General features: G+C 36.1%; 1 protein-coding gene across 3 annotated transcripts in view; it reads right to left on the bottom strand.

The window, feature by feature from the left end:
• The window catches only part of cdk14 (cyclin dependent kinase 14), a 156,253-nt gene that overhangs the window by 24,797 nt on the left and 108,348 nt on the right, over positions 1 to 23,108 (bottom strand). For all 3 annotated transcript variants that reach the window (XM_084435531.1, XM_084435533.1, XM_084435532.1), the window contains 3 exons: positions 20,164 to 20,212; positions 17,402 to 17,541; positions 11,219 to 11,366 (listed from right to left, as the gene is read on the bottom strand). In XM_084435531.1, the coding sequence (XP_084291657.1) occupies positions 11,251 to 11,366; positions 17,402 to 17,541; positions 20,164 to 20,212 (305 nt within the window). In that variant the 3' untranslated portion in view covers positions 11,219 to 11,250. The remainder of the gene's footprint in view (positions 1 to 11,218; positions 11,367 to 17,401; positions 17,542 to 20,163; positions 20,213 to 23,108) is intronic.

Raw genomic sequence — 23,108 nt, 5'->3', positions numbered from 1 at the left:
TATGTGGTTGTTTTGTTTGGGTTTGGGAAAGTTTGTAGAGAGGCAGGCGTGTGTGTGTGTGTGTGTGAGTGAAGCTGTTTGACACGGCGATCTGAGAGCGCTGTCTGTAAGCCTGGATAATTACCCTCCACCTGTCTCTCTCTCCACCTATCTCTCTCTCCACCTGTCTCTCTCTCCACCTGTCTCTCTCTCCACCTATCTCTCTCTCCACCTGTCTCTCTCTCCACCTGTCTCTCTCTCCACCTGTCTCTCTCTCCACCTGGCTGTCTGACAAACACACTGCGGTAACAGTACCACCTGAAACATGTCACATCTGACAACACACACTCACTACCTAACTATCAGTCAGTCTGACCACCTGTCTGTCAGTCTACCTATCTGTCTATCTACCTAACTATCAGTCAGTCTTGTCTATCTACCAACCTGTCTACCTACCTACCTACATACCTGTCTGTCTGTCAATCTATGCATTTATCTGTCTGACAACCTATCTTTCTACCTACCTCTCTGTATATCTACCAACCAACCTGTCTATCTACGTATTTACTGTCTGACTACCTATCTGTCTGTCTACAAATCTGTGTCTATCTGTCTGTCTACCTGTCTCTGTCTATATACCTACATACCTGTCTGTCTATCTATGTATTTATCTGTATACCTGTCTCTGTCTGTCTGTGTAATTATCTGTATGACTGCCTGTCAGTCTATCTACCAACATGTCTGTCTACCAACCTGTCTGTCTGTTTACCTACCTACATACCTGTCTGTCAGTCTATGTATTTATCTGTCTGTCCATCCATCCATCCATCCATCTACCTAGCATTTGTCTGAATTTGTCCCCATTTCAGAAGATTACCGAAAAATATAAGCATCTTCACCTCAATATCAGAAATGAATCACTAGACAAAAACTTTTCTAGAGCGCCAACTTGTTGAGATCTGAAAAGAGTGTCAACAGACCTTCTTCTTTCTGCGGTACACATGCTCAAACTTTTTAATGACCAAACTCCAGCTGGAGCTTGTAGAGGCCCAGTGAGGTGTGTGTGAGGCGAGCAGGAATCTGACCGGGCGGCTGGCGCTCTTCACAGAAGACGTGGAGGAGCAGCGTCTTCTAGAAGCTCATTAGAGGAGCCCATATGTCTGGAGAGAGAGTGTGAGCGTGTGGGTCTTCGTTTTCATGTCGCACGCCACCGTAGTCGCCTGCCACTTCATGCTCCGCAGCGGCACAAACACTTTCATCTGTAAACGTGATGCGTTATAATTGAGATGCGACCGCCAAGATGCGCTGACGTTTAGCGCCTGATCGAAACGTTTGCAACGCTTTTCCCTGCAGACTTTACACACAGCAATTCAGAGCTGTAATTAGAGAAGTGAAACTCCATCCATCCATCCAACCTAACAGAGGAGCGTGATTTTTTTGGGACGCTCGTTTGCAGTTGCATAAATAAAACGAGGGAATAATCACACAACTCTTTTTAAAGTTGCTCCAGTTTGGTTGCAGCTCAGAGATTTTGCCATCTGCCTGGGCCTGGGCCTGGGCATGCATCAGTAAGGCCTGTCAACCTTCAAACTTCAAGGATTTGTAAACTTTTTTTCAAACTTTTGCTTATCTAGTTAAAAACTTTATGAATTTCTTTGAATTTAATTCTAGTTCCTTGCATTCCAATTTGCAATTTTGCATCCTGTCTGCGATCTCAACTCAAATTCAGGAAATGAATTAGAATTTAAAGCCATTCTCAATTTAATTCTGAATGTTGCATAACCATGGAAAACAGGCTATAAACAGGTTTACCATTAACTTGATCTAACTTGCTTGCCAAGACACCTTGTACACATGAATTTGTTTCTTTCCAGACCAATAAAACTTGTGCACCCATAACACTGCGTAACTGTGACACAACCACAGCCAATCAGAATCAGAATATATGATGTTTAGATTAGTTTTATGCGGAGCTAGATTCAGACCAATGAGAAGTAGAGCTGAAGATCTTTGCCCGAACCCGACGGGGCCCGACGGGTTTGGTCGGGTTCGGTCTTAATTTCTATTATTTTACACGTGCTCGGGCCGGGCTCGGGCTCGCGCTTCGGGTTGCGTGGTAAATGAGCGGTCAGGTGATGTGTTTAGATTAGCGTGAAAATGGATCTTGAGGAGGTGAAATGGAGGCTGGTCTCTGGAGGACTTATTTTATTTCTTTGTTCCAACTTCCAAGTGGCCTCTAGCCTCCGTTAGTCATGAATAAATGATGTTAAAAAATGTATAAATTACTCCTTTTTTTACGAAAGACAAAGGTGCTGTGTGCGTGCGGCGCAGTCTCTTTTTTTCTTTCTCTCCCTTTTCCGCCGAGTGGTGCGTGTGCCGGCTCGCGGTGTGAAGCGCATGTCCGCGCTATTCTCCGACACTCTTCTCACTGCTGATAGACGGCCTTTTGGACAGTCGGGCTGTAAACGGGTTCGGGCTTTTAAAAAGCTGTCAATCAAAATGTACTTGTCGGGCTCGGGCCAAACTCTGTCGGGCTCGGGCCTTTTCGGGCCGAACTTTTAAGGCCCGATTACAGCTCTAATGAGAAGTCATGTTTCTCCATCAATGGCGGCTCTGTTAGCGAAGTGTCTCCACCACACTGAGGTCGTTTTCACAGTCCCTGATAAAACAAGCCACTTTAACGCCGGCTCAAGAGAGTCTGTGATCAGGATACTTGATTCAGAGTCCAGACCACCGTACAGGAACATTACAGACACTGGAAACTAAAACAATTTAACATATTGATCAATTATGCAAGCCATTTACAGCTCAACAAATTTAAACTGAGCTCATTTACAGTACTTTTTTTTATTCTTCACTTGTGTATCGACTTTTCATTTTGCTGATGAAAGCAGAGGCTACATAATATAACAGATAATTTACATAATCCAATCAAACCCAAATAGATCAAATCTAATACAACTGAATATTCCATTTTTACTAATAATACATAAAATCACATCACATTACAGGACGTCAAATCCAGTGATCAGTTCCTCCTCTCCATCATCCACCACATAAACAACACTGGTTTTCCACTGAAAGCCAATCAGAATGGAGCTGTCGTTGTCTGTCAGCGTTTGACCTTCTGATGTGTACTGCGACATGAGGCCCCACGTTTAGAGAATGTGTGTATCTGTACACACACACTTTGAGGTGTTCACTGTGCCAGTAGAGTGTGTTGAATTTGTGTGTGTGTGTGTGTGTGTGTGTGTGTGAGTGCAGATAAACAGCCGGCTGCTGTACACACCGGACAGTCTGTCTGTGGCTCTTATCTTCAAAGAGTCAGTGAATCGCTGCAGGCCTGCGACACGCGCCAACTGACCCAGTCAAACCAGTGCCAACCTGGACTGAAAGAGACGCGCCAACCCGTCAGACTGCGCTAACAAACAAACAGTGCTCTAGTCAACACAGTTCACACTCACAGTGATCAAATCATATCAGAAGTGAACTTCACTGTCTGCACGTCCATTAACTGCATCAACTCTGAGTTCAGCTCTGCTCAATGATAATAGAAAATGATATTTTAAATGTTATAATATGTATATATATATATATATATATATATATATATATATACACAAACAATATAATTATACTATATTATATTTTAAATATATTAACTATATAATACAATATATATTTTATTTATACATATAAATATAAAATAAAGAAATATAATAATAAATATAAAACTTCTCATTTATTTTTCAATATATAACAATATATTTCAAATATTATACTATATAATAAAATACTATATATATATATATATACATATACACATACATATACATATATATATACATATATACACACACACACACACACACACACACACACACACACACACACACACACACACACACACACACATACACATATATATATATATACAGTACCAGTCAAAAGTTTGGAAACATTACTATTTTTTATGTTTTTGAAAGAAGTCTCTTATGCTCATCAAGCCTGCAGTTAAAAAAACAACAAAAAAAAAAAAAAACAGTAATATTATGAAATATTATTACAATTTAAAATAATGGTTCTCTTTTTTAATATACTTTAAAATGTAATTTATTTTTGTGATGCAAAGCTGAATTTTCATCAGCAAGTACTCCAGTCTTTGGTGTCTTATGATCCTTCAGAAATCATTCTAATATGCTGATTTATGATCAATGTTGGAAACAGTTGTGCTGCTTAATATTTTTTTTATAACCTGAGATACTTTTTTCAGGATTATTTGATGAATAAAAAGTTTAAAAGAACTGTATTTATTTAGAATAGAAATCTTTTGTAACAATATACACTACCGGTCAAAAGTTTGGGAACAATATATATATTTTTTTTAAGAAATTAGTACTTTAATTCAACAAGGATGCGTTAAATTGATAAAAGGTGATGGTAACGATTTATATTGTTAGAAATGTTTTTATTTTGAATAAATGCTGTTTTTATGAATAAATGCTGTTAACGTTTTACTCATCAATGAATCCAGAAAAAAGTATTCCAAAAAAACATATTAAACAGCACAACTGTTTCCATCATTGATAATAACTGAGTATCAAATCAGCATATTAGAATGATTTCTGAAGGATCATAAGACACCAAAGACTGGAGTACTTGCTGATGAAAATTCAGCTTTGCATCACAAAAATAAATTACATTTTAAAATATATTAAAAAAGAGAACCATTATTTTAAATTGTAATAATATTTCATAATATTACTGTTTTTTTTTTTACTGCAGGCTTGATGAGCATAAGAGACTTCTTTCAAAAACATTAAAAATAGTAATGTTTCCAAACTTTTGACTGGTACTGTATATATATATATATATATATATATATATATATATATATATATATATATATTATGAAAAATAACTTTTGTTAGACGCGATTAATCAATTTGACAGCACCAATTTAAATATATATAAAATATATAAAAATGTTCTATTTATAAATATTAACATTTTGTATAATACTTTCCAAATCAAAATACATGTAAATAATTTAAAGCAGCCCTGTCCACAAAAACAGATATATCTACTGCAGCATTCAAGACTTTAGAGCGGTTTACACGCACTATACACACACTCTGTCATAGCGCTCATGACATGACATGAATAATGTAAAAGCATCCAGTAACAAAGACAGTCTGTCCAAAACAGACACTCCACACAACAGAATCCATATCAATCACCTTGGGACCTTAATTTATGCTAATGTCATGCAAAGCCATTGCAGCTGATAGGTGGCTTCTTGCATCAGCAGTGCAACTCCTAGAACTATCCAGAAACTTCAGCTATTTGATGTCATCTTTATGAATGCGTGTACCTCTGTGGCATTCAATGGAAAAGCCCAACACGTCTAGCACCATCACATCTTTCACTAAATTAGGCATTTTACCATCAGCAAGGGCTTTTCTGTCCCTAAAGAAAGAGAGACCTATAGATCATCCAACCTTTTTCTATCTTTTCTGACCCCAATTTCATCCCAGTGACCCTCTTCTCACCGGCTCTGTGAAGCCCTCGGCCTCTTTTCTGGTCTCTGACAGATATTGTGGCGTAGTGTGTGAGAGAGGCGTGTCATTTAGTCTGCGATGGGCTGAAGCTTCATCTGTGCTCAATAGCAGCCCTCAAAGCTTCCATCAGCGGCACAAAGGCTGCCTGCTGGGGATTTCCTCTGAAAAGACTTCTGATGAATAATACAAAACTGGAGAACTTGCCCAGGTCTTGGTGGACTTTTCTTGTCACAGAAACATACAGTGGGCCAAAAAATATTATGTACAAAATGGATGAGGTCTGTCAAAATCACACGCAGAACATACTGCATCCCATAATCAAAAGAGAAAATATATATATTTTGCAAAAAGCAACAATTAAATGGTCCTAAAACTAGGTTCTAGAAACTGTTGGTCTTCATTTTAAACTACATCTATAATCTCAAAAATATTTGGCATAAAAACCAAGCCTAAAAATCTTAGATTTGTTTTGTCTTCATTTTAAACTACTCCTAACAAACGTCTTTCAATTAAGTGTTTAGCTTGAAATTTTGGAGGGACAAATCTATAAAACATTTCTTCTTTATCTTTAAAATTGAGTTTTCCCTCAAAAATCAAAGAATTATATTTTGCATTAGAAAAATTAAACCTAAAAATATTGTCTATGGTTTCACTCATAAACATCTTTTCATACATTTTTTGCTTGAAATTTAAAAATTGACATTTGAACAAAAATCCCACTTGATTTGATATTTTGTATGTAATATAATGACATTCAGACATCTTTTCATCAATTTTTTTGCCTGAAAATTGAAAATATAAACAAAAAAGGATCCCACTTAATGACATTCAATGACTTTTCAACCAAAATAAAAAAAGCAAAAGATTTTAGATGGTCCTCAAAATATTATTCGTCTTTATTTGAAACTATATCCAATTATTATACTCCTAACAAACATCTTTCCCCCCCAAAAAATTTGTTCAATTGAAATTTGAACTTCAAAATAAAAATCATACATGCTTCCATATTCTGCATGCAATTAATTTTTAAGAGTGACTTTAGTGTCAAAACCCTCTAATGTTAGGGCCTCTAATGTGAGAGATGAGTATGAAAACATTCAGTCTTTGAAATCTCCCTAAACATGCAGGAAATCTTTGCGTGTGACGTCTCATGGAGCGTGAACGCTTCTAAATCAGATGTGTGTGGATTAGAGGAGCGTCTCTGAGCTCCACGGAGCCTGTCAGGTTGAGAAGGCCGAGCACAAAGCGTGTGATTTCAATATGAATGGTGCGGTGGAGGGAAGGACACGGCTCTCGCAGTGGGGTGACTTCCCTTCTGAGCAGCGTTCTCCATCACAAACACACGCGTGCTAAAAACACACCGCAACTCTGCATGCTGACAAGCAAAACACTTTACTTTCATATCTGCACTTCATGAACATGTCAAAGAGAGGATCACTGCAGAGATGAAATGTTAGGGGACCTGTTATACCCCTTTTCAAAGTCTTGATTTAGTTTTTGGGGTCTACTAGAATAGATAAAAAAAAAAAAAGACATTATTTTTCACATATTCTCCATTGTTGCAGCTCCTCTCGTCCCAGTCTGTCAGTAACGCTCTGTTTAGTTCCTGTCTCTATGAAGCCTCTCCTTCAAGCACAATGTGCTCTGATTGGTCGGCTGGACCAGTGTGTTGTGATTGGTCAAGCACTTTGAACGCATTTGGGAAATGTCACGGCCCTTCCACAATACTAACTGAACTCAACCAGGCCCAGACCTTTATTTTGCATATGCAATTTTCAATATTGTATATGTTCGTTCCTGGAAGAAAACTACAGATTTTGTAGCTAGGAAGGATCGTGAAACTAGTCTAACAACACACGCTTTACATTTACATTTGCATTTATTCATTTAGCAGACGCTTTTATCCAAAGCGACTTACAAATGAGAACAACAGAAGCAGTTAAACTAACAGTAGGACAACAATAAGTGAGTGCTACGACCCTTCTCAGTTTAATCTAACGCAGTACATGTTAATTATTATTTTTTTATCATAGAATAGAATAGAAGAGAAAGTGTTAGTATTACTGGATCAAGTGCTGTCGAAAAAGATGCGTCTTCAGCCGTTTCTTGAAAGTGGCTACGGACTAAAGCATAAATGTCTGTAGAAAGCATGTCCGTAGACTCATAAATCTTTAGATAGATTTATAAGTAATAATAATTGCATTAGAGACATTGCAAATAAATTGTGGTTATTCAATATGTACCCAGTGGAATGCTTCACAGACTACTATTTTCCCTAGGAAATATATATATATCCCTATATATTGGGGAATATTTTATTTCCCCAATATATATATATATATATATATATATATATATATATATATATATATATATATATATATATATATATATATATATAATATATATATATACAGTACCAGTCAAAAGTTTGGAAACATTACTATTTTTAATGTTTTTGAAAGAAGTCTCTTATGCTCATCAAGCCTGCAGTAAAAAAAAAAAAAAAAAAAAAAAAAAAACAGTAATATTATGAAATATTATTACAATTTAAAATAATGGTTCAATTTTTTAATATACTTTAAAATGTAATTTATTTTTGTGATGCAAAGCTGAATTTTCATCAGCAAGTACTCCAGTCTTTGGTGTCTTATGATCCTTCAGAAATCATTCTAATATGATGATTTATGATCAATGTTGGAAACAGTTGTGCTGCTTAATATTTTTTTTATAACCTGAGATACTTTTCAGGATTATTTGATGAATAAAAAGTTAAAAAGAACTGTATTTATTTAGAATAGAAATCTTTTGTAACAATATACACTACCGTTCAAAAGTTTGGGAACAATAACTATTTTTTTTTAAAGAAATTAGTACTTTAATTCAAAAAGGATGCGTTAAATTGATAAAAGGTGATGGTAACGATTTATATTGTTAGAAATGTTTTTATTTTGAATAAATGCTGTTTTTATGAATAAATGCTGTTAACGTTTTACTCAATGAATCCTGAAAAAAGTATTCCAAAAAAATATATTAAACAGCACAACTGTTTCCATAATTGATAATAACTGAGTATCAAATCATCATATTAGAATGATTTCTGAAGGATCATAAGACACCAAAGACTGGAGTACTTGCTGATGAAAATTCACAAAAATAAATTACATTTTAAAATATATTAAAAAAGAGAACCATTATTTTAAATTGTAATAATATTTCATAATATTACTGTTTTTTTTTGTTTGTTTTTTTTTAACTGCAGGCTTGATGAGCATAAGAGACTTCTTTCAAAAACATAAAAAATAGTAATGTTTCCAAACTTTTGACTGGTACTGTATATAAAAATTATATATATATATATATATATATATATATATATATATATATATATATATATGAAGAGTTCAGATGCAAAAGCCTCTAAGTGCCATTTTCAGTGAAATTTTCTTCTAGAATGATCATTTTTATCAAGCTTGTATATTTAAGTTAAATAATTTCACTTAAATGACAATTAATAGGTCATTTGCATTGCCATTTAAGTGAAATTACTGAACTTAAATATACAAGCTTGATAAAAATGATCATTCTAGAAGAAAATTTCAGATGGCACTTAAGAGGCTTTTGCATCTGAACTCTTCATATATATATATATATATATATATATATATATATATATATATATATATATATATATATATATATATATATATATAAATTTTGTAATTTTTTTATATATATCAGTATATGGCTTAGTGCGATTGAAAAATTGTACAGGGTGCTTTAATTAAATAAATATATGTGTGTCATTTACATGTGTAGTTCATGATACAGTGCTTCAAGGTTTGGTTTACTGTAATTCAAGTCATTCTGAGACACTGTGAGCTGCACGTGTGTAAATCAACATACAGTTCCTTCACTCTGAAACCAGCAGCTCATTTATTTATTTGCTGGCAACTCAGTCAAAATAAAAGCTTGATGGAACAAATAAAGATGTAAATATTAGTATTGTAATTTTACAGGAAAGTAAATGTAATTTTATTCAATAATCACAATAAACTCACTGGTTTGAGTTGAGTTAGTCTTGTAAAGACTAAACTCAAGTATGAACACACATGAATGACAATCATTCAGCCCTAAATGGATTTAGCACTTAAAGTCTTTAAAGTAAAAGCACATTTTCAAAATTATTTTCTATGCAGATGCACTGCACAACAAAATCCCCCCAATCATTCTAGAACGCATGGCTGCGTCCAAAATCACATCCTTCCCTACTATATAGTATGTGAAAAACAGTATGTGACAAAAGAAGTATGTCTAATATAAAAGAGCAGACAAAAAGTACCCGGATGTATACAATGGACGGATGCATACGGATGCATACGATGGACACTTTACTATCCCATGAGGCCACAGGAGAGGATCAGTGAATGGCAGCGAAGCGACGTAAGGTCACATGATAATGACAACATGGCGAATGTAGTACAACCGAATTATATTCATTCTACACACATTCATTCTGTATAGATACTTTTTTAGCGCTCGCAGAGCAAGTGCTTATTCAAAATAAAACCTGCTCAAGAGAGTGTGTGATGGATGTAGAGTTATTCAAGTCATCTGGTGCAACTTCCTGTATTCTTTCATATCGCAGAAAAACAAATATCGCAATGTCAAGTTTTTTCCACTATCACACAGCCCTGGTTTTCACCATCAACATGCAACCACACACACGCAGGACCCTCTGCACACATTTGGTCCATCTGTCGCACGTGGAGCGCCTGAAATGACTCTGATGAGTCTCGTTGTCTCCTTCTCTGTCATTATTCGGTGTTATTCTCTAATGCAGACGGGTTGCAGAGGTCCGCAGCTTCCCGGGGCTCCGGCGTAAATCTCCCAGAGCACCTGCCTGTAATTTGACTGCTAATCCCTGTGAGCGGGGCCTCTTCCCCTCCGTCACTGCATTACAGCCATTATGAGCTTTAGCCAGCCACATGACATGCTCTCGTACACACCGCAAATTAAATGCAAATAAAGCCTCTTTCTGGATATAATGAAAATGACCTTCGCTGCCCTGTAAGAGTGAATCAGACGCTGATGTATGTTTGCTAACGCCAGACTAGTGCATTGGTTTATCAATGACTAATACTGTTATCTAAAGAGGGCAGTGGCAGATATGGGCTAACGCAATATTTAATCATAGCAATGGAGATACACACATATACACTGAAATTCAACACTTTTTCACACTTACATATTCTCAAAATTCAATAAAATATTTGGAAACACAAGTTTCTCTTTCTCAAGACATTACATAGTACTTTTCGTATTTATTTTCATCACTATATCTATAATTTTACTCACTCTAACAAACATTTTTTAATTCAGTTTTTTGCTTCTATAAATCTATAGAATAACCCATTTGCTTTTGACAATGAAAACATTGATTTTTGAATCATAATTTGGTTGAACTGACAAAAAAAAAAAAAAAAAAAAATGCAATCTGCAAGGTCACATAACAACTATGTTGCAAACATCTGTTCAAATGTTGATTGCAAACTATTTTTAATCAACTGTATGCACTAAATACTTTACAATATGCAATAAACAACATGCTAGTGCCGTTTCAAACATAACCAGAGACGGTCGAACCATAAGAGCGCCCGGAGCATCGTGTGTCGTACCTGTTCGGGTCCCGGCGGGCGGCTCGTCCAGGTCAGTGTTTGCTGTTTGACGTCCCTTTGCCGTGACTGTTGGTCTTACTGCACACCTGGATGCTGTCGCCAGACTCAGGCTGTAACTTAACGGTCGGAACGGTGAAGATAGAAGACACTGAAAAACAACGACAGATTCAGTCTATGAGTCTTTATGCAACGTGTATGAAATCTTCTTTGACAAAAGACAATGTAAAATATAACATCATCATGTAAAAGTACAGAAAGGGAGGGGAAAACAATAGTATTGTGATGATGATGATGATGATGATGATGATGATGATAATGACAAGAAAAATATTGTTGAAAATTAGAAAATCAATAACTGAGAAATTCAAAATAGATCCAGAAAGAAATGATGAATCAAACTCATTCCTTTCTCTATAGGAATTTAAAATAATTATTCAAAAAGAGTTAATTCATTAACCAATCTAACCAGCATTGAGATAAAAACATTACAAACTTTGATTTAAAACAATAAAAAAAATTAAAAAAAAGATAATATAAAACATTTTTTTTTAATTAACTATCCCATGAAGCGCTGTGAACTACATATGAGGAATTTTATGACAGTTGTGTTGAGAAGAATAAACACTACGTAAACCAGGAACAAACTGCATGAGGCACTGATTCATAGATAAACAAGAATATATAATATATATAGTATTTCATAATTAATTCATCAAAGCCGTTTCTACTGCGTTATTCCTGAGGAACCAAATGCCACTATCTCAGATACACACACACCAGAGTCAAACCCTATTTACTGCATTCAAGAAGCCAGTGACCCTGTAAAGCTGCTTTAAACCCTGATAAAAACAACCATTATTGAACGTCTTACACCAAAACTCGAGTGTTATCCGTCATGCTCCCACTGTAACTGTTTCATTGTGATGAGCTCAAAACATCACAGGTGTGTTTGCCATTTCAGAAAGACCCAGAGATGTAGTGTCAAAGTACACACACACAATATGTAGTGTATACTGTTGATTAAAACCAGTATGCAATCAACATTTGAACAGTTGTTTGCGTATATGTGTATGTAAGGTATGTATGTAACATACATACAAATATATATATATGCGCAACAGTAAAAATGGTTCTTGCTATGACAAGCAGCACTAGTCAAGATAAATATGAGCCATTTCATTTAATAAACGTCATAAATCCTGCTGCATTTTCCGTATCAATCAAAGCCGGAGCTGAAATGTTAATTACTCGTCCAGCTTCCCCCAAACAGCAACCGTTCTCTTTTGTGATTGAACCGCAAGCGTATATGAAACAACAGAATTAATTTTCCCTTCATTCTTCTGCTTGAAAAGCGGCGCTGCGCTCTGTGCGTCAAAGATCCGCCTCCACGCCCGAGTCCCGCCTTCCTCCCGAAAACAACCTGCTGTGAGCTGATAACAGGATTAATTCAGCTCCGACTCCTAATCTGTCAAATTAAAAACCTCATTCTCGTATTCAAATGACTTGCCCGACGCTTGTCTTCCGCAAACGCCTGTTTTCTGTAGCGCATAACATGTGTAGAACTGAATGTGCCTGTGCTGCAGTTTTGTCCGTCTACTAACCGAGGCATAAAGACGATCAGCGGCTGTGGAGGTCTCACGTGTGGATTATGGATACGTGTCACTTTAGACATGACAAAAGGCCTTGAGGTCTTTTAAAATCCCAAACCAGCCAGAATGACCCGAATCAGCAGCAGCAGCTCGATGCTTCTGCGAGTGTTGAACACGAACGCTTTATTAAAGTCGGTTGCAATCTTTTCATCCCTATTGTGACATATATCTGAGTGAAACAGCTTCTTGAACAAGAACAAATGTAGGGCGGGGTTTGATTCTGTAGAATTGCTATTGGTGGATCTCATGTGAGTGACAGGTTGACCCGCCCTCACGCCAGTAAACACATCATCAGAGAAGAGAAGAGAAGAGAAGAGAAGAGAAGAGAAGAGAAGAGAAGAGAAGAGAAGAGAAGAGAAGAGAAGAAGCTATTTTGATGAAAAATTATGAGTGTACATGAATTCAAAAAAAATTATGTGCGCAGATAAATCAATTATAATAAATACAGCAAATATTAAGCGTAGCGTCAGTTCTGGCAGGTCACGTTAGTCACGTTGACTCTCAGCTGATCCATGTCTACCTATAGGAATACGACGCCTATCACTAGCCACGTTTCCATTACCTTTCAAATTGCGCAAATTGAAATTGCGAATTGAAAATACGCTTAATGGGAACACGTAATTTTCGCAAAAACTCCCATTTATCGCAAAAAAGTTTTTACGCTCGCATGAGGTGGTTTTTCAGGCAATTCGAAAAATAAATATTTGGCAAAACTGCAATGGAAACAGTTTTTGCGCATTTACAGTCACCTGACGTAGATGACGCGGTGTGTTTGGACAGAATACGAGACAGAGTTCTTAAGAATTCATATGAGACACAATAATTACAGCAATAATGGATTCTAAACCTCAAATAAATGCCGCAACCAAGACCTCGAAGCAGATCTGAGGGAGAAACACCCAGAAACACCTCATACGTGCCGCTCACAAGTATAAGGGTCGTTCCTTACCATTAATGCTTGGAAAACACACATACATCTCCTTCGATTAATAATAATGGCCAGTGCAGTGGCTGGGATTAGTACATAAACCTCCATTTTGGAATGATTTTACTGATCGCGAGAGGAAAAAATTAAGTTTTAGTCGCATAACATCGGTTAATGGAGCGCCGTCATTTCGCAATCGTTTTTTGTCGACATTTAGAAAAAAAAGAAGAAAAAAAACGCAACAGTTTTGTGCAACTCTCGAAACGCGCCTACTGTATACATATATAAGCTTAGCAGCTATCGCGTTTCTCAGGAGCTCATTACCCTCCTCCCTCCCCAGCTCCTCCTCTTGCCCAGTCAGGATTTGGCATACAATCAGAATAAATTCTCGAATCATGTACTTTAAAAATCTTGAATTATTGATATCTGCAATACATTCATGTTGGTTCTGTTCTGTTTACCCTATAAGGGGGGGTTATCGCTGCTCTCCCTGCTCTTGTTCTTGCCCAGAACAGAACCATACCGCCAATCCAAACTGTATGCTAATTGTCAATCGTATTCGACGATAGTGGTCCTGACAGAAACTGCATAAAAAAACAAGAATGGTCAATTTTGATTTTATTGGTGACTTTAATGTCGCGTCAGAGCTGCTTGTTGTCAGTCAGGGATGTTTCGACAGTATCTGGGCTTCGATGCGTCAATGAATGACAAAAAACAGGCTAGTTGTCTTTGGTCTTCCAGTCTGTATTTTCACAGCGATTTTACGTATTTATGAATGAACAGCTCGTTTTGAAATCTTCCCGGTCTACTGACATTTGTTAAGACATCTGCTTTAAACATTACAGTCCTCATGATAACTTTCATTAACTTTACATTAAGTAAATCCACTTCACCAGTGTAATTACTCCTCGACAGCGATGCCATAGAGATATACAGAGCGACCGCAAAAACAGAAGTCCAAAGACAATATTCTAAAGATGCTGCGCGCTTGTTTCTCTGGCGCATAAGGTCTATAGTGTTTCTACAGTAGGTTTTCTGGTAATCTTACATGTCAGATGTCAATTATTGCATCTGTACCACATGCACATTTTATTACTTATAAATGTAAGTAGATTACTTACAATTTGTAGTACGTTACTGAATACAAATTACAAAAAACTTACTGTAGTTAGTAACACAATCTATTAAATTACTCACTTAAGGTAATATAATCTTACTACTTTTAGATTACTTTTCACAATTTGTTTATCACATTGCTTTTAATAGGATAACTGTTCCATACTGATATGAAATATAGAAAAAAAAAAGAAAAAAAACTTATTCCATTCTCTATATTACTATAAAAAAGTTTGGAATTTGATAAATACGAAATGTCATGAATTTGTGCATTTTAATGTGTTTGAAAGACAAAAGCCTTCCAAACACAGTAATATATGGTTAAATTCAGAATAATTATGAATATTTCACTGCCATTTAGTTAATGATATGAAATCATGTAATCAATAAAAAGTAACTTTAGTCTGATTTTAAAGTGTAATATAATACAATTGCATGTATTTTATATTTGGAATCTGATTGTGTAATCCAGATGAAATATACTCAGTTATTACCCAGCACTGTTTATTCTCATGTTTAGTAACATCACAAAGCACCGCTACTAGTTAAAAAGCATGCTTTTGTTTTTCACTCATTTTTATCAGATGTTCTTTGTTTCAGGTTCTTTTGTTTCTGTCGGACTCTTTGATATGCTGCACAATTCAAACTTTGTAACAAAACATGCATAAACTAATCAGAATCAAGAATTCAACACTGATGACAATAACCAATTCCTGCATATTTGCGTTTTGCAAATCAAGAAAAAGTGTCAGTCTGTTGGTCTCCAGGGGAAAGTGAAGCACGTCACCTCATGGAGAAACCTGGAACATGAGTCGTGACAGGGCAGAAACGTGATGACTGTGCAATCTTTGTGAATTACCATCAGAGAGATCACCATCACCACAATGAGCTCAAGCTGAACGCCGTTTGGCATTCACTTCCAGACACGCATCAATAAAACGGCATGTTTAACAGTAAGAAAGAGCGAGAAGAGATGGAGAGCGTAAAATACTGATGAAGGAAGGCAGTAGATGGAGGAAAACACAATGGATTCCTAACAAACTGCCTGCAGTATACACTGTACACTAGTTCTGATATATATATATCATATGTGACCCTGGACCACAAAACCAGTCACATGGGTCAATTTCTTTTAAATTGAGATTTATACGTCATCTGAAAGCTGAATAAATAAGCTTTCCATTGATGTATGGTTTGTTAGGATAGGACAATATTTGTTTGCGTTTATTGCCATTTATGTTTGCGATTGTGCTGCATTCACTCACAAAAATAAATGTTTTATATATTTACAGTAGGAAATTTACAAAATATCTTCATGGATCATGATCTTTACTTAATATTCGAATGATTTTTGGTATAAAAGAAAAATCAATCAATTTGTTGGCTATTGCCACAAATATACCCGTGCGACTTATGACTGGTTTTGTGATCCAGGGTCACATATGTGAAAGTGTGAAGTATGCAGTCGTAAATAATAAAAAGGAGAAATAAAGACTTAAATAAAGTTTGATTTATGGCAAGAGACGGCCACAGAATCACTAAGAGACGGCCACAGAATCACTAAGAGACGGATACGACTGAAATGGAGATACACAGACAGACAGACAGACAGACAGACAGACAGACAGACAGACAGACAGATAGACAGATAGATAGATAGATAGATAGATAGATAGATAGATAGATAGATAGATAGATAGATAGATAGATAGATAGATAGATAGATAGATAGATAGATAGATAGATAGATAGACAGACAGACAGACAGACAGACAGACAGACAGATAGATAGATAGATAGATAGATAGACAGACAGATAGATAGATAGATAGATATACAGACAGATAGATAGATATACAGACAGACAGACAGATAGATAGATAGATAGATAGATATACAGACAGATAGATAGATATACAGACAGACAGACAGACAGATAGATAGATAGATAGATAGATAGATAGATAGATAGATATACAGACAGATAGATAGATATACAGACAGACAGACAGATAGATAGATAGATAGATAGATATACAGACAGATAGATAGATATACAGACAGACAGACAGACAGACAGATAGATAGATAGATAGATATACAGACAGATAGATAGATATACAGACAGACAGACAGATAGATAGATAGATAGATAGATAGATAGATAGATATACAGACAGATAGATAGATATACAGACAGACAGACAGATAGATAGATATACAGACAGATAGACAGACAGACAGATAGATATTAAAAATGGATCGAAACAAATGAAAAAAAAGATATGTATATGAATAAAAGGATCCAGTATTCTGTGCAGTGTGCTCTGATTATGTACTACACACTTTTGCACGCCATTATGTACTTTAGACAAATGTAGTCGGTAACTGGAGTGTTGCATGCATGCATACTGCAAGATTAGTATGAGTACTGCGGTACAGCAGTGTGTCAGTGTGGAGTCAGTGTGCAGTGATGTGATGCGGTGGACTCACTGTCGGGCAGATCCCAGAGTCTCGGGGGCAGATGGATGAAGTACTCATGGTGGAGGGCCGCCTGGGCCGAGACACGGTTCTTTGGGAAGCACTGGAGAAATCTGGAAGCCAGCTCTTCAGCGTGATCTACATAACCCAGCCTGCCAACACACACACACATATAAACATACAGATGATACAGTGCCAAGATCACCACACACACACGCTCACTGCTCGCATCTCTCTGTCAGCTTCACTCCCGCTGACGAGCGGCTGGAAAAATGTTTGTTGACTTTTTTGGAGTGGAAAATGCAAAGTGAGTTTTCACCCTCAAACGTCCTCTAAATTGCAAAGACAAGGACCGACACAAACACACCTGCATTCTGCACTGCAGAACAGAAAAACACATGAACACACAGCAGATTTTTAGATGCTGAGCTCTCGATGAGTGTATAGATGTGCTGTGGTCTGGAAATTAAACCCAAGATACTGGTAATGATTTTAGGATGGCAAAACTTACATGGATGATTTACATCACAATATAACAAAGATGGTCTGACATCACGGCCTTATTTATCTGACAATGACTAGTCTAGTTAATGGTCTGGTCTTCTGTCCAAGAACCGCCTACTTACAGACTGTCTGATTGACATGTGAAGTGACCAATCACAGTTCGCTTGGTGTGTGTTGCTTAGGGGCGGTTTATCTGAAATAGCACATATGACAACAATAGACCAGTTTCTGATTAAAAAAAGGAAGTAATTAAGTTTGCACTAAAAAAATAAATATCCAAAAAGATTTTTTTTTAAAAGAAATGAATAGTTCATCAAGGATCCATTTAATTGATCAAAAGTGACAGTAAAGACTATTATAAAATTACAAACAAATTATATTTCAAATAAATGCTGCTGTTTAAATAAATGTCTTTATCGTTCTATTCATCAAAAAATCCTACAGAAATAAAATCTCGCCATTTCCACAAAAATATGATGTTTTCAAACTAGTATGAATAATATACTTATTATCAACTGTTTTCAACATTGAAAATAATCAGAAATGCAGCAAATCATCATATTAGACTGATTTCTGAAGGATCATGTGACACTGAAGACTGGAGTAATGATGCTGAAAATTCAGCTTTGATCACAGGAATAAATTACAGTTTGAAATATATTCAAATAGAAAACAATTATTCTAAATTGTAATAATATTTCACAATATTACTGTTTTTACTGTATTTTTTTTTTTTATAAATTTTTTGACACTTTTCAGCAGTAGTGTAAAATCTGAATTTCTTTCCATAAATCGTACAGTTTCAATCATGGATATCTAGATTGTGCCCCAAATAAAACCTCAAAAGATTCACTTTCAGCTCAACGACTGTCTTGGAAGAGCGAGTTAGTTAGCATGACTGACTGTTAACATGCCTGTATATATATATTTATATATCTCATCTGTTCTGATGACACGCTCATCTGAAGGAAATTCTGTCACTCTACCGAGGTTTGACTCTGTCACATTATGCAAATGATACATGACTGATTGTTCATTTGCCAGCACTCTCATGTTGCGTAGTGTGTTTTCGGGCCTAAGGCTGAATGTGTGTGTGTGTGTGTGTGTGTGTGTGTGCTGACTGAACTCCTGAACTATCACACTCACTACTGCCAATGAAAAACCAAACGTATAAAACTACAGATGTATGTGGATAATTAGGCCTCTGCAGCATTAACACATTAAAGAAACATGAAGTTTCCTCAGAGTTTCTGTCCACCAGCGGCACTTTCAGCACTTAAAAATGTGTGTGTGAAACAAGCTTGTGTGTACGAGTGTCTGTGTGACTAGATGGTAGTTCCCAGTCGTGTTCTCGTGCTTCTTCTGCTAGTTCAGACGTGGGTTAATCGGACGAGAACAGAAACTTCACAAAACTTCATCTGATTATGAGGAAAAGACAAAGCTCATTATAGTTTTACATTTATTTCTCATTTTAACTTCAATAATATTTTTTGAGATGTAATTTGTTTAAATGGTTTTGACTGTTTCCTTGTTCAGGACGCTTTTTTATTTGGGGGGGGGGGGAATGGTAACAATTTACAATAAGTTTATTAGTTAATGCTTTAACTAACAATAAGCATTCCATTTGTTACAGTATTTATAAATTTTTGTTAACATCAGTTAATAAAATACAGTTAATCAGCTATTAACAGATCTTTTACTATAAATAATGTACTAGTGAATGTTGAATTTAACATTAACTAAGATTAATAAATGCTTTAGAAGTAACATTGTTAGTTCATTTTGTTGTTTACTAATGTTAACAAATGTATATTTGTAGTTAGTCAGTTAGTCAGTTTTCACTGATGCTTCATTTAAGGATCAACCTCATCTCAGATGTTTCTTCTAAAAGTCTAAAGCTATAAAAAATAATGTGATGTGAAATGAATTTGATGAGAAATGTCACATTGAGATTTCTGACTTCCAACTGATTTTGATTTGACTGAGCACAGTTTTCGACATTGTCAAGATCTTTGCTGAAACTCAGGAGAAACATCTGAGAAATAGATGATTTGAGCAAAAGTCTCCATTTTAGTTCAGGGTCTTGCAGGAGAAATAACTGAGATATTCCGAAGATTTCAGGTGATTTGCAATAGAAAATGGTGAAAGACCTATGAGAAACAGTCACATTACAGCATCTAGAACACACTTTGCCATTCACACAACAGAAAAATGGGTGTTATAAAAAGCTACACAAAAACACATGATAAAAAATAGTTGTGGTCACTTACTTATTCCAGGCTTGTCTGAGTTTCTTGGGACTGTAGACAGTGAAGCGATCTGCAGATGAGAGACAAATGCCATTTATTTAATAAAAAAATACAATATTATTACAATTTAAAATGACTTTTTCATATGCAAATATATTTTTCCTGTGATCAAGGCTGAATTTTCAGCATATTAGTCTTCAGTGTCACATGATCCTTCAGAAATCATTCTTATATGTTGATTTGCTGCTCAAGAAACATTTCTGAATATTATCAATGTTGAAAACAGTTGTGCTGCTTCATAATTTTGTGGAAACTGTGATAAATCTTTCTTAAATCTTATAACTTTTAATCATTAACATTTTTATCTTATCTTTACTGGCACTTTTGATCAATATAATGTGCCCTTGTGGACTAAAAATATTGATTTATTAAAAAATAAAACTGTTACTGACCCCAAACATTTTAAACAACTTTGGTCAGTGTGTGATCAAATAATGAGTCAAGAAAGAAATTATATTCTGCACAGCTGATATTCATCCATCATGCTGGATATTATATTAATACTTTGAAATTGTTTTTATTTTTATATTTTCCATTTCTAATTTTAGTTAAAGTTTTAGTAATTTTGTTTTTTATGTCGTTTTTTTTTTCTTTTTTCTTTTTTCTGGCTTTGGTTTCAGTTTTAGTTAACTGCAATAACCCCTAAAGGTATTCTATAATACAGAAAATGTGCGTACTGCACAGTAAACATCCTCTATCCTCTTTGTTCTAGATGTCGATTCATTAGTTTGGCCTCCTGCGGACTGGATCAATACACACCATCCGCTCGGGCATTCAGGTATGAAACATCAGTACACACACACACACACACACACACACACAATCAATGCCCCTATATAAACCCAGCAGCTCCATGACCTGCAATTAAACATCCCAAACCCCACAACCAATCGCTGACACCTCATCAAGAGTGAGTATTCCACAACAGCACATGGGAGAGTGGAAGGGCATATTTACAGAGCAGAAAACCCAGTGATCAGGTCTCATACAGTATTATCTGATCTAAACTGCCGTCTCAGCTGGTCTTCGTGTAGAAGAGCGGTAAACACTGTCCTCTGCTGCCACAACACTGAACTACACCTCTTCAACATTTCTAGCTGATATTAGGAAAGAAACTAAAGGAAAAACACACACTGCTCATTTCTGAGCTATTTTGCTTCCACAACATGTCTTCTTGAAACACACATTTAAGTGTTATCTCAGATAACTCTTCACTTCTCAGCAGAACTTGCAAACACCAAACTTTAGTTTTATTCCTCTGAAGGTGTTTCTTACTATATCATTCGCCTGATTTATATTTAAAAATAAAATCCTAAAAACCTGGTGAAAAGGTTTGCAATTCTTACTGCAATCAATCAAATGGGAAAGTATGGTGATATCTACTGATCTATCTTTTTTTCTTCTTTACCCTATTCAACCTCAAGCCATTATGACTTTCAAAATGCAAATAAGGCTTCATCACAGAATAACAACCTCTTTCACCTTTCTCGATTAAATGTATTGTTGATACTAGAGGCTAACAGAGCGTTTTAGAAGTTCAGCTGATGGTGTTTTATTGAGATTTACTGTCTGCGAGGCTTCACTGGACGCTCAGTGTTTTATGAAGGTCACCTTGAGGAACATCAGAACTGGAGGACTGAATTGCAGAGGGAACATTCAGGCTGTGTCTGAAATCACTTAAATAGGGCACTATTTGAAGGGAACAGCAATTTGGTGTCCGAAACCATAGTGGACGTTATTGAGTGCGCTCATTCAATCCCATAATGCACCGCAATAACGAGTGTACAACCAATGTACACTCAACAGCTAGAGAATACCCATAATGCACTGTGAGGGATTCCCGGATCTCTCCAGAAGATGGCGCTGAAGATGAATCATCCATACATTAATTTTCCAAACCGCTGGTTCAATGTGGCTACAACGTGATATCATACAGGTATAAATTCCTTTTTAATTGATTACATTGTTTAATTAAGGGATATACATACTAGTTTTCATGACAGAGTTCAAGATGCATTCGCGGGGCTATTCCTCACCCATACCAGACGATCAGCACACATCACCCCCATTCTCCACCAACTCCACTGGCTACCAGTTCCGTCCCGGATCAAATACAAAGTGCTACTACTCACCTTCAAAGCCCTCCACAACCTTGCTCCCCCCTACATCCGCGACCCCCTGACCCCTACAATCCTCTGACCAAAATCTCTTGGCTATCCCCCGCTCCAGACTCTCCACCCTGGGTGGCAGGTCCTTCAGTGCCTTGGCCCCCAAACTCTGGAACCGCCTCCCACAACCTCTTCGTGACTGTCCTTCCCTTCCCTTTTTTAAAGCACATCTCAAGACCTTTTTGTTTAATGATCACTTCTCCACACCCAACTCATAGCTTCATACAGATAACTTGTCTTTGTTGTATTGTTTTGGTTGTTTGTTGTTGTGTTTCCTTGCCTTCCTACTATGTAAAGCGACCTTGGGTTTGAGAAAGGCGCTACATAAAATAAACGTATTATTATTATTATTATTATCTGTCATTCACTCTTTCAAGTGGACTATATTAGTGGACTAATGTAGGGAATAGTGAACGAAGATATTAGGGGGCGATTTGAAACGCAGCCTTAGAGCTCTTTAGCATCTCTGCTTCAGTATCTGTGAGCATTAGCATTACGGTTTATTCCAGAACATTCCTCACATCTCGTTCATTAGGCCATTGATAAAAGATAAAATAATTTGAAATATATTAAAATAAATAAATAAATATAAATAACTACATTGTGATATTACATTACATTAAAAAAGATTAAATTACTCATTAGATTTTGTTCACATCACCCACCTCTATCCCAACCTGATTAAAATCCAGCTTTTAATGTTGTTTATATGTCTATGTGGTGTTTTTAATATGCTTT

This window comes from Rutilus rutilus, assembly GCF_951802725.1.
Source record: "Rutilus rutilus genome assembly, chromosome: 17".
Lineage (NCBI taxonomy): Eukaryota > Metazoa > Chordata > Actinopteri > Cypriniformes > Leuciscidae > Rutilus > Rutilus rutilus.
This window is presented reverse-complemented; position numbering and strand designations above follow the sequence as displayed.